This window comes from Dermacentor albipictus, chromosome 1 (assembly GCF_038994185.2).
Source record: "Dermacentor albipictus isolate Rhodes 1998 colony chromosome 1, USDA_Dalb.pri_finalv2, whole genome shotgun sequence".
In the NCBI taxonomy this organism is placed as follows: Eukaryota; Metazoa; Arthropoda; class Arachnida; order Ixodida; family Ixodidae; genus Dermacentor; species Dermacentor albipictus.
The window spans coordinates 475980651-476003009 of NC_091821.1; the positions used below are offsets into that span (position 1 = coordinate 475980651).

The 22359-nt window shown below is 47.6% G+C and overlaps 1 protein-coding gene across 4 annotated transcripts in view; it reads right to left on the bottom strand.

Annotated features, from left to right (window-relative positions):
- LOC139054842 (uncharacterized) overlaps positions 1–22359 on the bottom strand; it is a 138405-nt gene that overhangs the window by 106387 nt on the left and 9659 nt on the right. Inside the window, exon 1 of one of the 4 annotated variants that reach the window (XM_070532490.1) lies at positions 5477–5587. The exons of the other annotated variants lie outside the window; for them this stretch is intronic. Within the exon in view, the coding sequence (XP_070388591.1) occupies positions 5477–5542 (66 nt within the window). The 5' untranslated portion in view covers positions 5543–5587. Of the gene's footprint in view, positions 1–5476; positions 5588–22359 lie in introns of those variants that run through there. 4 annotated transcript variants of the gene reach the window in all.

The following is a 22359-nucleotide window of genomic DNA, read 5'->3' on the forward strand; positions in this document are numbered from 1 at the left end:
TGTTTTTAGAGCCCTTGCCCTTGCGTCCAGGCCTCCTTCCCATTTTATTATTTTATTTTTCGCTCCTTTTCACGAGGATGCACGTGGTTTCCCATTCAGGAGAATCGCTAGATTACTATTTGTGTCTCTGGGTGTGTGGTGATTATATACGTTTAGATAAAAAATTATTACTAACAGTTCCCGCGATTTTACCCTCCGGCCAAGCTCAGTACTAAACTTACAGCGCTACGATTAGTAATTTGAAGTTATCTGGATGCGCAAGGTAAGCAATTAAAGAAAAGGGTTGCTATAGACATGTTTCCTATGAAGAAATGAAAGATTCGGTTGGCTTCACAGCAGCAAGAGCGAGACAAACATTTTTTCATACACGAAAGGCCACAGAGAGGTATACGCCTATACCATGCAACTGGGTAAGAACGGTGTACCTCATAAAAATAAAAACGAATTGGATCCGGAAATCAATTGAAGTACATCTGTTTATACTTGAGCTGGTCCATACGTGAGCCTGGCCAGAAAGATGCTCAAGATTATATACTTTTTTAAGGTGCATTATTGATGCTACCAGCAGACAGGTAGCAGTGGCGCACTCTAAAGGAGTACTTGCACTACAGACGATAGAAAGGTTAAGCTTCTAGCCTCTATACTGACACGAACATTTTCTGTGTTCCCTGAGACGAAGACGAATGTCTGTGAACCAGAACGCTATTTCTCTAGCTCGGCCGTTTTTTTTTTCCTTATTTCTGGGTACATCTTTGGAGAGCCGGCATGGTTCGTGGCGCGGATGCAAGTTGACGTCCCCGTGCCTCTGCCGGGAATGGCGACTTCGGCGGCGGCGATACGTCCAGGAAGCGGACCGGCCTCCAGAGCGACACTGACGGCGATGACACCAGCGTCTACTCGCTCAGCAGTGAGGTCTTCTCCGATGACGCCTTCGAGCTTGTGCGGAGCCGCAAGGCGAAACGAAGACACACCACCAGGGCATCCATGTCTTCGAGCACGCCAACGGCAGGACCAACTCAGAATACTGCAGTCAGTACGATTCTATTTGTACCAGAACTCGCTACCGACAACCTGAGGCGACTCAACAGACAGTCCGTATCGGTGCAACTTGAAGCGGTGGCGCCAAATCAGATAGCAGACGTTAGAGTCAACACACGAAAAAATGTGTTGGCTATCGACGTCACACATGAGACTGCGCTGAGGAATTTGAATAAAGTTACAGAACTAGGTGGCATTAAGCTCCGCTCGTACATCCCCCAGAACAGTGGTTCAACTACTGGTGTAATCTACGATGTGGACGTCTCCATCTCCAGCGCCGACTTGCCGATTCAAGTGAAGCCTGCCGTTGATGGCGTCGCCATAACACATGTGTATCGCCTCGGTACATCCCGCTGTGTGAAAATTATATTGAAGGGCGACTTTCCCTTCGCACGTCAAAGTGCGCCACTTTAGACACCCTCTGCGACCATTCATTTCAAGGCCACTGCAATGCCGCAATTGTATGAGGCTGGGGCACGTGAGTGCCGTGTGCGAGAACACGAGAGTTTGCTCACTCTGCAGCGAGCCCCACGCAGCAGACTCTTGTGCAGCCACGGTTCTCAAATGCACCAACTGGATTGGGTCTCATGATGCTTCCTCGAAGGACTGCCCCAGAATGAAGAAGGAAAAGGTGATCTTGAAGCAGATGGCGAGAGACCCTTCGTGTCGTCGGGAAGCTGTTGCGGCCGTTAGTACAGCCGATGCCACAGCCGGAGGAGATTCCACAGCCGGAGGCGATACCGCAGGCGATGCCACAACCGGAGGCGATGCCGCAGCTGATGCCACAGCCGGAGCCGGAGCCACGTCAAGTGATACAGCTGCGCACGGCTCTAGAGCCAACAGCGTGGGTTGCTGACAAATTGCCGGAAGAAGACTGCCAAGTCGTTATCATGCTCCGGTCTCTGATGAATACCCTTCGAATACTCTTAAATAACCTGCACACTCGGTCAGCGCGAAGTGCAATGCAAGTGCTGGATGCTCTAAATTCAGTACTTGCAACTCTTGAGTAAGCATCATGGCTCACCCGCATCATTATATTCGCATTGAAGTCAGAACGGCTGGGGTTTAGCGTAAAAATATACTGGCACGCACTGCAACGTACTGCTGACGCCCACCGGATCCTTGGTCTTCACTGTTAACTTCAACGTGCATCACAAGCTATGAACCACCAAGATTGACGGCAGCCTAAAGTATCGACGGAGCACTTGCTTTGCGTGCACAGACAGTGTTCCCTCTATCCCGCTTTCCTCTTTCTGTTCCCATTTCCCTTCCCCCAGTGTAGGGTAGCAAACCGGACGCTGGTCTGGTTGACCTCCCTGCCTTTCCTCTATTTGCTATCTCTCTCTTCTGTGTTCCTTCCCGCCCCCCAGCCACCGTTGTTTCTTGCTTTTTGTTTTTCGCTTTTTCAGCATCTTTCGTATGGCCTGCCGAAAACGTTCGTCAGGAGAAGCACGGCTTCGGATGTTAGAAAAAGGTTCCTTCAGCTGTCACCGAAAGCGGAGGTGACGTGGCGTGGTAGTTCAAGGCCTGTGTCGCCGAAAGCTGCCAAACTTGCCCCTCCGACTGTTCACTTTTCTTGGAAACGCAGGGGGACGCACTCTCCTTTATTGTCCGATCGAATACGGAATAGACTCGGCGTTACGCAACATAGTCACAGTGTGTGTGTGTGTGTGTGTGTGTGTGTGTGTGTGTGTGTGTGTGTGTGTGTGTGTGTGTGTGTGTGTGTGTGTGTGTGTGTGTGTGTGTGTGTGTGTGTGTGTGTGTGTGTGTGTGTCGAGCGGCATTCAATAAAGTACTAAAAACCAGACAAAGACATTCTTTCAGTACTCCTTTAAATGGTAAGAAGGGAATCGGATATCGAAAGCAATTGAAATACGGATACTATATGTGGGGGCCCACATAAGAGCCTCCCATGTAAGGAAGGGGAGATTACATTAAAGCTAGCGTTCGTCACTTTAATGGCCTTCCGCCGATCATGTCGAACACATACTTAACCAAGCGCACTTGGCCAAGTAGTGTTTGATGGGAATAAATTTCGAAGGTATTTCAGTTTGCTACTATAGTTGTCTCGACCTACCGCACCTGCTTTATTCGATATTAGGATGATTTCGTCACACTAGCCCTTCACTGACGTCGCGTCGCAAGGAGGCGAAGTGCAATGGTGTCACTCACAAAATACAAGAATTTTGCGCGCGTTCCTTAATGCTGCGCGCGCGCGTTGAAGCCGCAGCATGATCGCAGGAACGGGAACGAGCGAGTGTGTTCTGACGTCACGTTGCACCCACCGCCTGAAAACCGGTACCAAAGCTGCTTCGTAGAAACAAGCGCTGCAGTAAGTTATTCAGAGCGCTGTGAGGCTTACGAGCATTTTCCCTAATGTATCGGGCTTTGTCTCGCGGTAAGTTTTGTTACCAGAACAGATTAAATGAAGATTGAAGTTACTTCTTATTTAATTTCTTGAAAACATGTCGTTGTGGCGCTACGGATTTCGACATTAATGCACGTATTTGGGTCGTTAACTTCAGTATTTGGATCCTTTAAAATCCTATACAGTCCATATTTACTGATAAAAAATTCCATGGGCCCGATCAGACGACATCAAAATTTATAACGTCACGCTGAGCTAGTGCGGCAACTTCGAGGCGGTGTCGCCACCCGTATCTAATGTTTTTTTTTTTTGCCTTATCAAGATTTTTATCGCGAATGCAGTGGCTTTCTTATTGTAGAAGGGTAATTTATTAACTCGGCTGAAATACCTTCTTTTTCTTTTAGCATCCTTTTAAGCCATCGCCCTGTCTTTGCAATAATGAGGCGCCACCTACTTCGCCTGCGCCCCTACTCCTCTTACCCCCTTTCCCCGGCACCGCGTAGCCGGCCGGTCTGAGAACTGGCGAATATCCCTGTCTTTCCATCTATTTCTGCTTCGTTCCTCCTCCTAGGTTAAATCGCCACTAGTTTTAATAGTAAAGCGATTCCAGCTTTTCGCATTTGCGGCTACAAAACTTTATTACATTGAACTGAATTCTGCGGACATCCGTGTGAAAACCACAATCTCATTATGAGGTTTGTCTATCTGATTATATTATATCTTTAAGATTATATGTGTCTATCTGATTATGTGACTGGATTAATTTGAAGCACCCGTGGTTCATTACTAGAAAACTTCAACAAATCAGACAAACACGGTTTCGAAGCGGGAGCTCAATGGAGAAACCAAAAAACACGCAAACCAACATCGAGTTTTTACAATTTCACCTCTCAAGTGCAAGGGCGGGTGCATGAAGTTCGGGCAGCAGTACTCCGCAATAATGCGTAAAGGTTACCGTGAGCTTCAAGGTGTATGCTTTCATGCTCAACCAACACCATTGGCTCAACAGTGTTGCATCTGTTGCTTACGTCACCTGTGCATGTCACACCACATTTTATAGTACACAGTGTCCCGTGCCTACACTTTAAACCTTCATAAGTGTTGCGTAGATTAGCTTTATTAAAAAAAAAAAAGAACAGGCGCAGTTTCACCCGAAAGGCGAAGCATCGATTGCGACAGCAACGTGTAGTAGACAGCTACGCGAATGATAGTCGATTTATCACCCGCATAAATTCGCAAACATTCCCTTGCAAATCAATTAACAAGCATGATGTCACGTACGCACATGGAAACAGAAAGACCTCACACTCGATGAGCGCGGTCACTCGCTGTCAAAACGCTGGCGAAAGGAATAGCGGCAGCAGTAGCGAGTGGATTGAAATTCGTACCGCCTCTCGCTCGACCGCGAACTAAGCAAAGTTGTGAGCCCTCGCTACACCGTAGACTCTGTACTCAACGCAGATCGCTTTAAGCAGCGCTAAACCGAGTCATACGCAGCCGGAGTAGAAAAAGGTTTTCCGCTTTACGGAAAAGGAGCGAAGATTCAGTTACAATGTTACAGTAATCTACAGTGTGCCGAGCCTCAGCAACCACCAGAATATACGCAAAAAAGAAAACAGAATACGAGTGTTACTTTTCCTAAATATATCTCATCGTTATGTGGTACGTGGCGGCAGCTCGGGATTAAAGTTAATAATAGTTTATGAACAAACAAGCATTATATTGCATTTTGAGGGAAGCGTGGAATGAACTTCAAATGTTCCGGAAACGTCGCTTTCCGTCTATTTAGCACGAGAACAGCCCTAGCATACGAAAATATTTTGACACCAGGGCATGTAATAGCCAGGTACCAACGCTACTGCTCGTAAGCGTACTCCAACGGGTGACTGTCTCTTCCCTTCGCCAATAAGTAGGCCGGCCTTTTCTCGCCAGAGAAATCCGAATATAGTATGGAAAAAAAATAATATTTCAGCAGAATAAACTTTGCTCGTTCACAAAGCTTAATGACAACTTTTATAGGGAGGTGAACACTGCAACCTGGGCGTAATGCTCCCGCTCGAACCAACTTACCGGCGATTCTAGAGGCTCACAGGCTCGCATCCAACCCGTTTTCGCAGGGTTCAGAAAGCTTCGCATAATCGACCCTCGCGTTCAGGTAACAACATCAATGCGGTTGCGTACGGCTTGAGTGATATCCTCTGGTTGACTTCCCTGCCTTTCCTATCCTTTTTCTCTCTCTCTCTCTCTCTACTTCAGGTATGGAAACAGGGCCAGAATTTGCGGATACTTCATTCGCTATCACACAGCCAACCACAACGCCGTTTGGATGCAAACGCAGGGATTGATAATTATGAATGCTCCAAGCTGATAAGAACACCCATATGGTACGCCGAACGAATCGATCTTTACGCCAAACTCTCGGAGGTGATTAACTTTCAATAGCGGAACAGCAGGGTTGATTTATCAATAAGGCCGCGCGAAAACGGATAACTTCAACGGCAACCGCGTTCAACGGTCATTTTCACCACCCTTTGCCACAGCTAAGTACACGGGCGTTTTGTAACGCTTTCTTTCGGCGCATGTCATTGCGCGCACGATGCATGATAAGCATGTTTCGGGGGCACGTCCGAGAATATTAGAATTACAACATGCACATGCTGCATTTCTATGCTTCGACGAACAGAGAGGAAAATTTAACTGCTGTTACTTATAATCTATGCAAACAACAAACTGAGGCTGGAGGGCACGTGTGTTCATAAAAATACTTTAATATTAGGAACAAAACCACCTACAAGTAAGATAACACAACCGTGACCTTGAAAGAAGAGGCAAAGTCTATTTCACCGCGCTTGATGGGGCCCTGAACTACTCTTTATCGAAGTAAAATAAATGCATTTGAAGTTAAATTAGACTGTTTTAAAAATACATTGCCGCAAAAAGCACTTCTATGTGTCTAGCCCAAGCGGAGTTATTGGCTATTATTGGCTCGCAGTGCTTCTTCTTCAACGGCTTTCCCTGCGAATGCTGCTTACGTAGCGTGCCCACTATAATGGCATAAACCTAGCACCACACACTTTTGCAAGAAAATGCTAACTAGCATAGCAAATTGGATTTAGGCGAGTCACATGATGCGACAGTATAGCAGCAAGGTCTCGAAGGCTGCAATCATCAAGAGTGGGTGAACGAAATATTTTCCATTATTTGTTTTTTATTTTATTTCTAAGTGCGCATGAACAACATAGAGGCCTTGGTAACCGTACATTGCACGAAATTTACGATAAATAATTATAAGGTCACCATTCTGCAAGTACGCTCCGGATGTTTCAGGCTGAATCCAAAGTTTCGACAACTGAACTTGTTCTCGACAGGGCAACGTAAGTGACAGACTTGAGAGCTAGGCGTCCCATTTCAAATAAACAAGATATGGTGCTTAGTCGAAACACAGACGGGAAGAACCTGCCAGGAGTTACGTTCGCCAAATACAGGGTAACCGTAGCCGTGCCGCACCTAAACCATTAATACACATTGGACTCCATTGCGCTTGGCTAAAAAAAAAAAAAAACCAGCTTACCGCCAAGGTGAATTCCGCAGCAACGTTGTACGAGAAGAGAAAACAAGGCTTAAGCTTATCGTTGTTGCATGCGAAAGTCCCCCTAGATATATATTTCAAAATCTCAGGCGCCAAGGCTGACAAATAGTTCGAGAGAAAAATTTTGAATATTTCTGTGGTACTTCGCCTCGCTGTGTTTATCAGACTCTAATGGTGCGTAGATGTGTGCCAATAATTTGCATATACAAATCCAAGCAGCCGCATATGTAAATCTTGGAAAGAGAAAAAGTAAAACTCTTAAGGGTAGTTACGTACACTTACTGCGAGCTGTGAGATAAAAAAAAAAGTGATTAATACCCGATAAACTGCTCTGAAAGCTAGACGTGCTTCAAATCTTTGCGATTATCTATTCTGTTTTTAGTCATTTTGCACCTTCCCCTGTAGTTTTTCTATTCTGCCTTCAGCTTCTTTGCTAGAACAAGGCACCTCCACGATGCAAAGTGTAAGTTCAGAATGAAAAAGAAAGTAGTTCAGGAATCAAATGAGCGGTAAACAGAGTATCACAAGAATCGCTAAGAATGTTGATATGCTAACACAACAACTTAAAAAGAAAGGATAATAAAGGACGACTATGAAGTACAAACATTTCTGTGAGAACACACACATGCTATAAAATGATAACTTGTATAGTTTAGGGAATGGGCGCAGGGTCATCAACTTCATTTCATCATTTCAAATATTATGGTACAAAAACATATCCTAGATATCATCAGCAGGAAGCTCCTGTCGTGCTGCTTCATAACAGCTTCGGTCAGCTAACTTGTAACAGGAACGTTCTCCTTATGGTGCCCGTCTTCATAGCCCGTTTACTTAAGGGTATGGAGCTGTAGCTGGCTCCTCAAAATTACACTTGCACTCCAAAAGCCACGCTCGGTATAAGATTCGAGAAGCTTGAAACCAAAAGCCGAACTATGCGTATCTTTCACAATGAAATGTGTGCAATAAAGAAAGAACGAAAAGAAATCAATTGATAATAAGAGTCGTAATCGAACGCACATGTTGTTATTAGACCGGGCAGACAATTCCAATCACGGCATTCCACTAACATCAAAGTGGCCCATCTAGAGCAACGGCGATTTCCAACACTATTCAACGAGCACCCGAAGATCTTTCGATGCCACGAAAACTGACCGGCCGCAACCACGATCGTCTGCGCTGATTGCACAAAACGGAGATACAACCGCATAAATGCGAGAGATGTGAGAAGAGACACGATTAGAGAGACGTGTCGGAACGAGCGAAGAGTATAATTTGCGGGACGCGAATTAAGCAGCACGCAAGAGTGCGACGTATGCTGTTTACAACACACGGAAGAGCGGATAGAATGTGAAAGGTTCACTCCCGACAGTCCCCAATTTGGCTCACTAAGCTCGAGTCTTTTCGTCCCTTGAGCGGGTTACCGACCTCCCCAACCCTTCCCCTCTCAGCTACCCTTGCGTCCTTCCACCCCACCTCCCCGACTTTGAAGTCCCCGTCGGACAAAACGGTGCAGCGGCCGCCTAACATTTTCTGCGCCGCTGTGCGGAGCTCCTGGCCCTGCACTGCCGTCGGGATCGGCCCACATTTGTTTTTGCTGACGGACACGGACATGAAAAAACTGCCGACCAACTAGAGGCTAACAGCTTCGCTGTAAAACACTTTCTCGTTTCCTCGTGTACAATCGACGACGTGACGAACTTAAAGAATATCCAAATTTTTTTCGAAATACCGACATTTCCATCGAACCGGAGAATATTCGACGTGACATTCCAAACTTTCCAACATTCCCACTGTCTGCCACAGGTGTTTTCTGGGGCCGTTCTGACTTAAAAAAAAACAATAATAATAATATATAAATAAAATAAATAAACACGAGGTGTCCAAACACAAACAGATATAAAAAAAACAAATATTGCACCATTTCTCGCCCTTGAACTGCGCATGCGAGGTTATCTTTCTTTCCAGAGGAAACGGAAGCGAGCGAGGGAGCTCCGGTTGCGACAACAGCGTCTGGCGCGTTTCCGTGCAACTCCCTCGACCGAGAGGATCGCCACGCGAGGCTAAACGGCTTGTCTCTTCCGTGAACCGCAACAACACTGCTCTGAAAGCCGACCACCGCACGTGGAACCGATATCCGTTAAGAGAAATAAGTCGCCCCTTTTCCTGCTGCGCTATACACAAACGTAAAAATTAGTAGCGCCGTGCAAAGAATGATGAAATTTCACTTTGAATCGTGTGTGCGGTTACTGTGCAGAGACGAAACAAAAAAAGCGATACACAGAATACGGACGGCTAATAGGGTGTCTTAAAAATTGGTTGCCCCGATTGTAGTTGAGATTTCTTGCTCACCTAACACAAATTTTGACACATTTGGAGAACAAATTTGCTTCACAATAAGCGATACCGTGTTATTTCTCGGTTTCGTTACGGCAAAATGCTACCCCGTTGAAATCACGCATGACCCACAAAATTTTATATTGATTTAATTATATCCCTGCTCGTTATATTACTATATATATTAAAGCCCACGGTCACGAAACCAGAGGCGCAACGGGCTCGGGTAGCACGAATCCGTTCTGTTAAGCGTGCTCAGTGCACACACCATTCGTGGGATACATAAGCATTCTACTACCGATGAGTTTACGTTCAGACGCAACACACACTCGACGGTTCGTCCCGCGTGGCGCATGCCAAAATCTTTGCTTGGGGCGCGTGTGGTAGCGGGGCTCCTTTTTTTTAATAACGTAAGGAATCCTTCGTGCTACCTTATTTTCGCTTACTTTTCGCGCGTGAATATCGCCTGTGATGAAGTGATAATAGCGCCCTTTGTGAAAACTTGGGTCAACATCTAGAAGGCGGATGATATGTGAGGGTCAATGTTCTGCAATGCCGACGAATTCCAAGAGCACACCACGAGGCGTGACCACGACGTCGACATAAGAAAGATGGTTCGTCCCGCGTGGAGACGTCAGAACACGTCAACACCTGACGTTTACGATACACTTAGTTTCCTGCGCTCTTCAAGCGTTCAGTTTTAGTTTCATAGTAAACGAAAGAAAAAAACTCAGTGCCCTTCCACTCTGTGAAGAAGGATGACCAGCGAAGCTGTGTATGGGGGCCCCTTGGTGGCGAAGTGCACCTCCGCCGCCGGCCGGCCCGGCATTGCACTATCTCCGGGATTGGCCCAGGTATGGGGAGTGCTTAACGCCTGCTTCACCTCCACCGCGGGTCGGCCCGGCATTGCACTATCTCCGGGATCGGCCCACATATGGGGAGTGCTTAACGCCTGCTTCACCTCCGCCGCGGGTCGGCCCGGCATTGCACTATCTTCGGGATCGGCCCAGGTATGGGGAGTGCTTAACGCCTGCTTCACCTCCACCGCGGGTCGGCCCGGCATTGCACAATCTCCGGGATCGGCCCATATATGGGGAGTGCTTAACGCCTGCTTCACCTCCGACGCGGGTCGGCCCGGCATTGCACTATCTTCGGGATAGGCCCGCATATGGGGAGTTCATTGCTTGCGACACGAAAGTTCCCTTGGACGGTAGAGGTACACAGCTTCGCAGTAAGAAGCGAGAAGCTTTCTCGTGGTGCCAGGCGGGCGACTTCACAATTGCTAGTAAGTACAGCGGGGCGTGGCACTTGCGGAGGCGCAGTACGTTTGCGCGCATGCGCGAGTAAGAGCGGGTGCGAGAAAGAAAATGTGGTCGCTTTTACTCTTTGAATAAAAGACTGGTTAGGCGCTATGGTGAAGTTTCTTAGGGCGTGTTGTATGCGTTTGTCCCTAGGCCTGCAGGCACTGCGGAGAGGGGTTGAGTTTGTTTACGCTCCGACTCAGGCTGCTGGCGCGGTAAAACAGGTGATAACATCGCAGATGTATTCTTGGTGTTAGATACGGGACCGTTTCCTGAGCCTACTTCGAGTTCCCCAGACCACATCGAATCGCACCACAGCTAATTAAGGAGCGCAAAAGTACGGATACCACATTCCTGAGGCGCGGCACGTGCAAACAAGTTGGCGGCCCCCACTTCGTGTGCCGCCGGTGGAGCTATTCACTGCTCGACTATTCCCGAAAGTGAAGCGAGAGCCTGGCACTGTTGCGGGTAAAGTGGGTCCCGAAGCAAGACGGCTGTAATGCGCCGTGAAAACCTGGCGGCGTCACCCCCATCCATCTATTGTGACGGCGCATTGCAAGTCAGCAAGGCAAGACCACAGGGGGACCAAGCAGCGACTCTCTTCGCCGGGTGCGACTCCACCGCACGGGCACCTACCATTGGCCGAAAATGACACACCCGAGCGGCGGGCTCGCCGATTGGCCGAAAATGGCGTCACCTGAGCGGGCTCTCCCATTGGCCGAACGTGACGTGTCTTCGAGACACCGAAGGGCTTAAAAGACGCAGACCGGGAGCAGCAGAAGAGCATTCCTAGAGCATCCCTTGATTCATCTCCTTCGAGCTTCTTGCCACGGGCCGCAGCGTCCGAGTTGCTGCCGGCCCGTAATGACTTTAAGACTGGTAATTGACTCTCACTGTAAATAATGTAGATAAACCTCCAAAGTGTTTCATCCCGACGTCCTCCTCAACTCCTACATTGGAAGCAGTAGGAACCGTGGAGAAGGCCGGTCCACATATATTGAAAATCTAGAAGGCCACCGCCTTAGCAACCGCGGTTGCACGGAAGTGGCTGAAAGGGCGCCGGTGATGCTCGACGCCCCTGCAACCGCTATGACAAAATGGCGCGCCCTCCTAACGCGTTTTACGCTAAGATAACCTAACGTTAACCTAACCGAACAAGGCCGGTACAGAAAGACAATAATGCACACGACGTAACTGTTGTGAGAATACGCCGCGCCACCTTGACGGGTTTTAGGCTAACCTAGCATAACGTAACGTTAACCTAGCCTAACCTAACCTATCCTAAGCTAACGTTAGCCTAACATTACATAACGTGGTCTAGACGCAAAAACAATAATCCGCATGGCGTAAGCGTTGTGACAATATGCCGCGCCACCCTAACGCCTTTTTGCGCTAACCTAACCCTAAGCTAACGTAAACCTAACCTACTCCAACCTAACGTGGACGAGAAGCAAAGCCAATAATCCTCATAGCTTGACATCAGGCAATCACGTTCAACCGTGGTTGCTAAGGCGCTGTGCGTATACTTCATTCAAAGGGGACCACTCAAAAATGCCCATGAAAAGTGCAGGTGAGCAGGCCCAGCTTCTACTACGGCTCCTTATTGCTCCTCCAGGAAATTGAGCGTTTTCTTTTTCTTATTTTTTAAAGGTATAGTGCAGTAATGCGCGACAACGTTATAATCCGACATGACTGACTCGGCACCAGCGCCGTACGCGCGAGAAAGTCTATCCCACACACCTTCACATGCAGCGATCGCCAAATGGGGCGGCCTCCCCCCCCCTCTTCAGTGCGCGCTCGTTCACCTGTTCCACCGCACCGTCAGCCAGCGTCCGAGCGTAAACAAACTCGAACCAACTCCGCAAATGCCAGCACGCCTAGGGACAAATGGATACAGCACGCACGCGCTAAGAAACTTCTCCTGCGTAGTGCCTAGGCAGAGTCAGATATTGGATGGGCAAAGGCCCCCAGATTTTCTCTCTGCTACCTGTATTTTCTCGCGCATGCGTGCAAACGTCCGACGCCTTCGCAAGTGCGACGCCCCGCTGTACCTACTAGCTATTGCGAAAATGCTGCCGGGCCTGTAGGGGAAGGACTTGCGTGATTTGGGAACTGATATGAGACACCTCGTCAGCAGCTAGAAACGTTGAATTGTCAGTACGTAGCCGCCGCATAAGTGAACTAATTAGATTATTTACTTTATTTAAATAACTAGCGAGAAAACTAGACCTCACAACCTGTATCCAGATGTCACCAGTTCCCTACAATGGAATTTGTAAAAAAAAATGAGTTTTTAGCTTCAATGGCTCATTCTTGGAAAATTTTGGCATTCTTGATAAAAACACCCGTACGTTTGGGCATTCAATTCATATTCAACGGTTGTTTTCTAGAATATTCATACTCGGTTAGATTTGAAAATATCACTTTTCCAACACCCCTCCTAAACCTTTCCATTTGAAACAAACGCTTAAAGAAACGGCTTCGACGCTTAGAAATGTGTCTTTGGAGAGAGAAAAAAATCATCGCAGATGTATGCCAATTCGACGGACTCGCTCATCAAGGACAGTGAAGCTGTATGAGTTATCACAAGCTTAGAATATTGTTACGAGGATGTTGAGAGTATAGAAGATTATCTTTACAATATATATATAAACTGAGTCGGAGTAGTTAAGATGGCAGACCACCAACAACTCGCAGCAGCCAGCGTCTCGCGATCTGCCTCTCTTCGTTCATCCTTCCGTAAAAATATCAAACACGATTATTTGGGGGTGGTCGGGGCAGAAGTATGGACGCCACCTTCGCAGGTCTCCTGGGAAGGCCGGCGTTGACGGGTTGTGTCCCTTATATTAGCAGCCGGCGGGATCCGCGGCTGGCCCTTCGACGCCGAAACAAACGCCTATAAGACACTGCGTAGAACCGGTCGCGCAAGAACACGAACAAAGGGGCTGCTTAGTGCGCCGCCCAAGTTCAGACTTATGTCAGCAGAAAAGGCCCAGACACCACACCTGCAGATTGTTAGTCAATTTGGTTCCTGCCTTGCCTGATCTCCAAAAGGGGGCCGGTTAAACGCGACGAGAGAAACAAAAATCACGAACTCGTGGCTAAGATAAACATGCAGGGAAATTCTCTATTCGAGTGAGATATGGGCAAGCTAACTTTCATTTTATAATTGCCGATTAATTTGGTACGTTTAAAAGCAAATACTCGAGACTCCGACGTAGCTTGCGTGCTGCTCGTTAATTGATTTACAACGATACACGGCAGGCCACCGCTCGCCTGCTTAAAAAAAAACTCAATGCAGGAAGGTAATTTTGAGAGAAATGCGTTAAAATTTTCGGTGAGAACGTGGCACCGTGCCTAGAGTGCATAGTGTGCCGGTACACACGCCTTCACAGGGCGTCGCAAGTGCAGGCGGCCAGCCAGCTCGTCAATCGCCTGGCGTTCGTTGCGGTATGTAAATAAATATACGCGTTCTTTCGAACCGCACTAACCCGACCCACTCGATGAAGGCCTAGGCATATACTGAGAACCGCCATCGCCTCAGAAAACGAAACACATTACCACACTTTCAGGACTACATCCCGGGGACTGCACATGCTTCCATGTTTAAGTGTTGCGTTGTACGTAATCCCCGAACATTCAGTAATTAACTTCTTTCAGTGATTACATCATCGCCCATGCTGCATTTAACGAATTGTAGCCGGTGAGTTTGCAGAGCATATTCACTCCGAACGAATTGCAAAGATCGCACGGATTTCGATATTATGCGTCGTGATGCTCGCGGTAAAAGTGCACTGTTGTGCCACTAACCTCTTTTAAAGAAGTGTCGTTTTGATACTACAAAAGTAGCTGGAACGCCCACGTATTTCGGTGCACAGTTTGGGAACGTATATCACGAAACTGGTGTCCGCTTGAAATTTGGTCTCAAGTGAATACGCCTTGCGAACTCACTGGCTGGTATTCTTAAATTGCAACATACGCGTTTAGGTCATTCATTTTAAAAAGTAATTGAAAATTTTCATTAATTATTCGATTATGCATTTCAATATCTCGTAGGAGTATTGTCCGCCTTTAAGTAATCCAGCTCACTGAATACAATTATGCAATATGCTACAGGCGATTTTTAAACATTATGCGTGTAAAAAAGGAAAAAAAATTAATAAGAATGACATATGAGCACCGAAAAAAACATTATTACATCGATGACTAGACGACACTTCTCTTAAACCGAAATTTACCCTTGTGGAAATATAGTCAGGAAAATGCGGTACGCATCTGGCTGCTGCATGTCCAAAACAGCCGATCAGAGTGGAATCAAGCGATGCGGCGTCGCCAGACGACGCTGAAAACCGCCTTGTTATTCGACCGACTGGGTTGGAACAAAGATGGGCTTTATTTCAAGCTTGTGGGCGAAATGTGGGCGCTCCAAATCCTGCACGAGACCATCCTGTTGTGCTCGGCCAAGGGAGATCCGAGATGTAAACTTAGCGGCAGACGGCGTGCCGAGGTTAGAGGTCACCCCGGAGTGAAGCACCATCAAGATATATATACATATGTGTGTATGTGTGCGTGCGTGCGTGTGTGTGTGTGTGCGTGCGTGCGTGCGTAACACCAACACCTACATACTGCGTATATCTTTACATGGTGCGCGCACTTTATTTGCGGCAATAATAGCACTTTTTTTTTTCGGTGCACGCAGCAGTACGCAAGGGTCGCGTTCCACATATGCATGCTGCGTTAGCGTAGTGACGTGAAGAAAAAAAATGGACATTCGCGTGCGAAGCCCGCGACATGTTATGGAAACGCTGTATAGCGAGGGACTCCGTCGCGCGCGAGCTGTTGTGACTCTTGCTTCGCGCAGCGTACCACTTTGAGCGCTGTGCACAAGGACACATGACTACCGGTATAACTGAGTGCTACACGAATACCGAGGCAGACAAGTGGATCACAGAGCATGATCACGCACTGGTACACGGTAGAAAATGGCATAGTTTGGGTACCTGCGCACGTGACCGCACGACTGTGGGAGCAAGCAGACGAAGCAGAAGTACATGACTCTTGCTCCGATGCGAAGTAAAGAGGAAAAAACACGCAGACACGCCGTTTGTGTTTTTATGTATTCTCTAAACTTCAATCAGTCAATTCAAGCAACAGATCACACAAATGACAGATGTTGCCTTCAATAATTATCGAAGTCATGTGCATCGATGATTGACGTCACACAGCGGACACGAGTAAGTAAGCGCCGGGACGCGTGTACGTCAGCGTCCGGCTTGGAGCGCGGTCGCCGCGAGAGAAAGGGAAAACGGCGTTCGGATTGAAATTTCAGACCTTTCCGGGGCGCGTAGCGATGTAATACTTTGCAAACACGATCGTTAGCACACATTGTATGCTCTGCGCTTGTCAGCTCAAAGTAGCAAGACCTGATGAGGGGCCCTTTAACGTGCACCTAAACCCCAGCACACGGCCGTTTTTCGCATTTGGCCCCCCTAGAAATGCGGCCGCCGACGCCGGGATTCACTCCCGCGACCTTGTGCACACGCACAGATGCGCAACAGCACAACCACAAAGCAACCACGGTGGGTACGCAGGTTTCCGCATTAGGACATAAATGCATATCTATTTTTTTTTTCGTTAAATATGAAAAGAAAGGTAAGCTTGGCCACGCCGGCTAGGCCAAAAAATCGCACGTATGGAATGCAATAAAAAGGATAATGACTATACAAAGCGTTGTCAAATGTTTGTAACTAAATGACAAACAATAAAAAACAGCAAGCGCAGAGATCATAAACCAAATAAACAAAAATGTTATTAGGCAGCAAGAATACCACAAGCATGCACGCTCGTCAGCACAATTGCCTAGAACGATCGAACGCCGTCCACCGATAACTCCTTGTTCGAGATATCTTGCATCTGAGCATGCGCCAGTGGTGTCACTGCGTCAATCTTTTACACCTTACCGGCTGTCCAGGCTTCAACAGTTGCGATCATCTGCGATCGCCGGTGAAGGCACCGCAGGACGGGGGAGCGAAGATGACACGTTGCGCTTTCAGTGAAGCGCGCTCGACACGTGTTATCTGTGGCCCTTGCTCGGCGGCCACGCGGCGCCCAACGCCGGCGATCACAGCTGTTGAGGCCTAGGTAAGATTAACAAGATGAAGAGATTAATGCCATTCTAGAAGTAGATGGTAGTGGGGCCGCACAATCAGTGCTTAGATGCCAGCTACCTAGTACCAAGCGTTATCGGTTGAAGGTGCTAGCTCTATGGTGCTAGTACGGCCCAAAGAACGGCCTTCGAGCGCTGTAGACAAGCATGCTGACTAGAGGGAGTCGAAGACAGAGGAAATTGAAAATGCGCATTAACTACCGCTCAACAGGAATTTCTCAATTCACTGTCAGCGAGATAAACTCGTAGAGCCTCAACAGCCAGCGCCAGTTTGCTGGAGCACGTAAGACCAGGGTCCACGCACTTGGTATGCACCGTGAGCTAAACTCGCACGTTTACGCGGCTTGCAGCAGCACGCCCGAATATCGTCAAGCTAAAAACCCCTTCTTTTGCGACAACCGGTCCCGCAACAGCATTTGCATCTCGCATCGAATCTTATCAACCGTCAGCCGATCAGAAAAGGCTTCCGGCTTCATGATTTCAAAGTATTCCGGCAAAGGTAACGTGACCGTTCAATGCAGTCGTCTCAACGCTGTCGACTCGTCACTTCTATGAAGTACCTGAATCACTGTCTGGATTCCACTGCGCCAGCGTGAACAATTACCGCATCTATTACGAGCTATATTAAGCGCACAAGGACATTTATTTCGCACTGCACCGCTTCAACTTGGCGATACACCCGTCCGCCACAGAAAGACGGAACACGTAGCCGCTTGACTACGCGGCTGTTCAATTTGCAGACGTAACTATTGCAAAGGTAGAGGACTCATATGATCTACATTTCCATATCAAAAACCTTAGTATGAAAGCATCTGTTACAATTAGCGTGAAACAAACGCGGAGAACATATTATGTGCCCGGATAGTGAAACCAAAGTAGATAATGACGTTTAACCGAAAAGTAGAAGGGAAAAAATTAAAAAAATAAAAAATGAAGGAAAAGCACAAGTTGCCGCAGGAGGGAGCCCAACCCGCAACCTCCGCATCAGTGTTGCGAGTTACCACTCCGGAATTGGAATGAATACGGCATCATTCCACATTTTCGCTACCCCGGGGGAATGGGAATGGAAAGGCTACAACGCCTGAAGGAATGGAATGCGAATGAAGCGTCTTTTGCTCGGAATGGAATTACGTATTTTTTCCAAAATAGTGCGCTTTTTCATCTACGCGCTGTTTTTTGTGAAAATATGCCCATGAAACAACCAGCCCACGTTCAAACAGTAGTGAGTCAGAGCCTCGAATTTAACATTAAAGCAGTATATTTAAAATCGCTTGGCTAATTACAAGCACGGTGCATTTATAAGCAACGCGCCTACTACACTTCTGTCCTTATATACACTGAGTTGCTCCGAAGTTTGTCTCGATTCTTCGCGTAACAGCGGCTCCATGGCGTTGGCATGCGTCGTGCGGAACTACGGCAGCGACATACTCGCCCCTACACTCCTTACGCCTTGTGATATACTTTATTTACCTCGGCGGCACCTTCGCCCCAGCCGCCTGCTGTCTCTCCCCACCCTTCACTTCTTTGTTTTTGCTTGTCAACGCACATTCGAAAAAGCGCTTTCTCCAAGTTGCCATGCGTATTGACGCTGGCGCGATGCTTGTGTTCACTGCAAGCTTTCGGATACACCAGCTTGCGCGCCGTCTCACTTCATACCAACAACCCCCCCCCCCCCTCCAACCCTTTTGCAATACTGTCCCCCTTGTCTAGACACACGGACGCCTTTGCCAGAAAATTTGTCGTCGAAGGTCGACAGATCGCCTCGCTTCAACCTGCGCTCACGACGGGAATGACTGCCCAGAAATTTCTTGTATGCTTGACAACGCCCATGTGTTAATCCGCCGATACCTCCTAAGGCAGCACCCAGACCAGCGTGTTGCAAACGGCTCGTTCTCTCCCCGTGTTCGTGGTCGTGGCTTGCCTCGTAGTGCCAGAGAGAGAGAGAAAGGCAAAGGAAAGACAGGGAGGTTAACCAGAGACAAGCGCAACAGCGCTTGTCTTCGTCGTTCTTTTGATCCCTTGTCTATGTACGCGCTGCAAGTGAAGTTTGAGTCATGCAGAAACCTGCTTTGGCCTCCCGTTTATAGACATTTTTTCCAGGTTTCAACTTTCTATTCTCCGTGTCTCTGTCACTTCCTTATTTCGTATTTTCTTTCCTATTTCTTTGTTTCCCATCTTCTCTTTTCATTCCCTCATCCCGAAAGAGTAAGCAGGCGTTGTGCCCCTCTCGGTGGCAGTTGTCAGCTTGCTCCCTCCCCGTTTCTTTCGTGTGTGTTTGTATGCGAACTCATTGCCACGGACATGGCGCTCTTTGGCCATACCTGTCCTTTGCGCTAATAAACACCACACATTCATTCATATAGTTCGTTCAGGGAGCAATGTGCCATAATAACTAACACGCCGCTTTCTTGTGTGTGTGATGGGATCGAAGCTTACGGCACGAATGGTCAACCAATAAACTGCACTGCCCAAGTCGAGAGGACAAATTTGCATATAGGATGTCTGAATGTAAAGCATTCATAATGAAAGTTATAGCGAAAACGTTACGTGCACCATGTGTTCACCCAGGAACGTGCATCACTAGAGCCTTGGCCAGCTCGGACCTCGAGGATCAGCAACGGCTGATTGCGAGGGCCCAGAACGCGGCCCGAGCTCAAGGCATTCTGGAATGAGGACGCCTCTCCAAAGCTGCATTCACCCAACAAAAATGTTTATTATATCTCTCTCTCACTCGCGCATCCACCTCAGGTGGCGTGCAGCCGAATCATACGGAGAATTCCCCGCGTCCATCTTCGTCTCTCCTTTGAGACTCCAGTAAGTGCCGTTATCCCTGACATAGCCGAAATAGACTAATATTAAACAACTTCCAACAGAGAATACTTGAAACGAATGCGAATCATATAGCAACGGCTATTCAACTCACACTCGAAATTTGGAATATTCGCACACCCAGAAAAGGTTGTCATCTACGCAAAATCCAGCGCGGGCCTACCTTGCAAACTTCCGCAGAATAAATTTTCAGTGACAGTCCGAACTCGGGTTAGGAACGTGCAATATGGTCCATTTAGCCATTTCCTCACTCATTTTCATTTGCGGTTGTCTTCCTTGTATCGCTCGATGGAAAAACTGACTGTCGCAGCTTCGTTTTTTTTTTTTTTGAACGGTGAATTGAACTGACTTCCGAAGTCTCACGCGTCAAAACTACCATTTGATTAAGAGGCACGCCATAGTGGGCGACTCCTCTATACTGTTGGCCATCCGGGGATCTTTAATGTACCCCCAATGCACTAGACAGAAGCATTTTTTTTTATGCATTTCGCCTGAACCGTCCGTGAGCATGCGTATGGCTCCCGACCTAAGAAACGTTTCGTTAGAGCCATTACGTTTCATTAACAAGAGAGGTCACTTCAAAAAAACAATCGTAAGAAGGTGGCTCCATTCCAGGAAACGGGAAGAGGAGAGGGCAGCGCCGCCACTCCGCAACTGCAACATTTCTTGCATACAAACTCGCAACGGTTGGTGTACCGGGCTCCCGGCCACATTCGCGTCTTTTGTCGTCACTGCGTCTGTGGCAGGTAAGAAAAGCTATATGATGACTTAACCTGGTGCTCCTGCTGCCGGGCGAATCATGTGCGGAGTACACAACGGCTTAAACTACAAAAAAAAAACGCGGACGTTCTCCCAGAGCCCTAAATGCCACCGAAAACAATAGCAAATTAGCCCGACTGTAACGAATACGTAATACCGAAATCACGCAGACATCCGACAAATATAACTCTACGCAACGCGTGCTGACGACCACGCCGCCTATACCCTGGAGGAGAAAAAGCGAAATAATTTCCAGCGCTGCGTCTTCGCACGAGGACGTGTAGTGCTAACAGCTCCTCAAAAAAAAAAAGAACAAACAAACAAAACAAAAAACCAGTTCGTATCCGCCGGCCCTGCGTGAAGCGAGCGTATCAGTGTTGTTGGATTCGGCCAGAGACGCGCCTGCAGCCCATGCTCCCTCCGGAAAAGGAAAAAAAGAAACATTCGCCGACATGCCGAGTAGAGTTCATCCAAAATACCGGAGCTTTTGTGCAAAACGACCGACACATTTTGCGCGATGGATCATCTCGGAGCCTGTGTTCCTCCTCCACGTGAAAGGTGCGTGCAATCGCGGTCGCGTCCCCTAAGTTGCGCGAGCAAGACGATGCCTGTCAAGCGCGAAAAAGGAACTTTGGAATTTCCTGTAAAATCTACAGCGTGAGAATCCGATTAACGTTCCATTCACAGCAGATTCTGTATACGCCGTCCTCGGGGACGGCGAGTCTTCTTCAATGGGAGAGGAAAACAATGGAGGAAAGCAACGCAAAGGCGTTTTGCTGGATGTCAACGTGACAGCGAAGATGACGTCACTTGAGAGTGGCGACGGCAAAAGAAGAAAGCGATACAAAAGGAAAACAGTGCCACTGGAAGAACCTTTCCCCTAACTCGATTCGCAAAATGTGCTTCTTGCGTTTGTCAATACGATTTCTGCAATAAAAGAACTTTTATTTGTTCTATGCAAATTTTATATTCCATATTTGTTTCCAAGCTCTTTTTAAAATATTCAACTAATGAAGTGATCAGAGGCAAGCTGAAACTATGTCACATTACTAGTTGTCATGCTAAGAAGACAACCTCCTGCCTGAATCCATAATTACGGAAAAAGACGTCGGCTCCTACGTACTTGTTGCTGTTCAAGGCTGTTTTGCATCAACATCCAAGTGCCAAAATTACACGAAACATTACTCGACTTGTAGAAAAGATGGACGCCGGACCGTCCTTATAAAATGTAACAGTGTCAGAACAATGCGCCACTTCACGGCACCAATGTAAACCATGGAATTTTTTTTAATGCTGTGTATTGACGTAGCACCACCATACTTACGCACTATTTCCGACAAATAACAGAAGATACGCAGCTTTCTTTTTATCTTTCTCCCAACCAAAACTTACCCAAACACATTACCGCTGGTACTCTGAGCGAGGTTGTTCGACCTACGAGCGATTCACCGTAAATTTAGCATACGCGTTGAGCATAGTCCGATGTGCGTGTTCGACCAAGCGGCCGACCACGCATATCCACTATTCGCGCGTATGCTAAAATTTACCGGGGACCGCCCATAGTTAGAATAACCTTGCTCAGAATCTAACCTTGGCGTTGTGAGGTTAACCATCACGACCGCAGTGTCGTGCTCTGCGCTAGGCATATGTGTCTGCTGAAGCCCCGATTTGCCCCTACCGCACTGCTGCTTTGTTTGGTCATTCAGCTTACGCTTGTTTCCGCTGCTACGGGAAAATATTTCATTCAGAGTGCACAGGCATCGACAGCACAGCTAGAAGTAGGATAGGAAAAATCGCAGCAGCAGTGCTTCGTTAAAGCGCCCGGGACATCCACACCGTATCGTTTACGGGGAGAGGTGCGTTTACTGCGCTGCTGTAGTATCGTAAGTAATGTTTAGCATGTCATTGTGAAGGTAAATAGCGGGGAATAAGATCAATACACTGCGTGACGTCGGTGGTTTCATCACTCCAATAC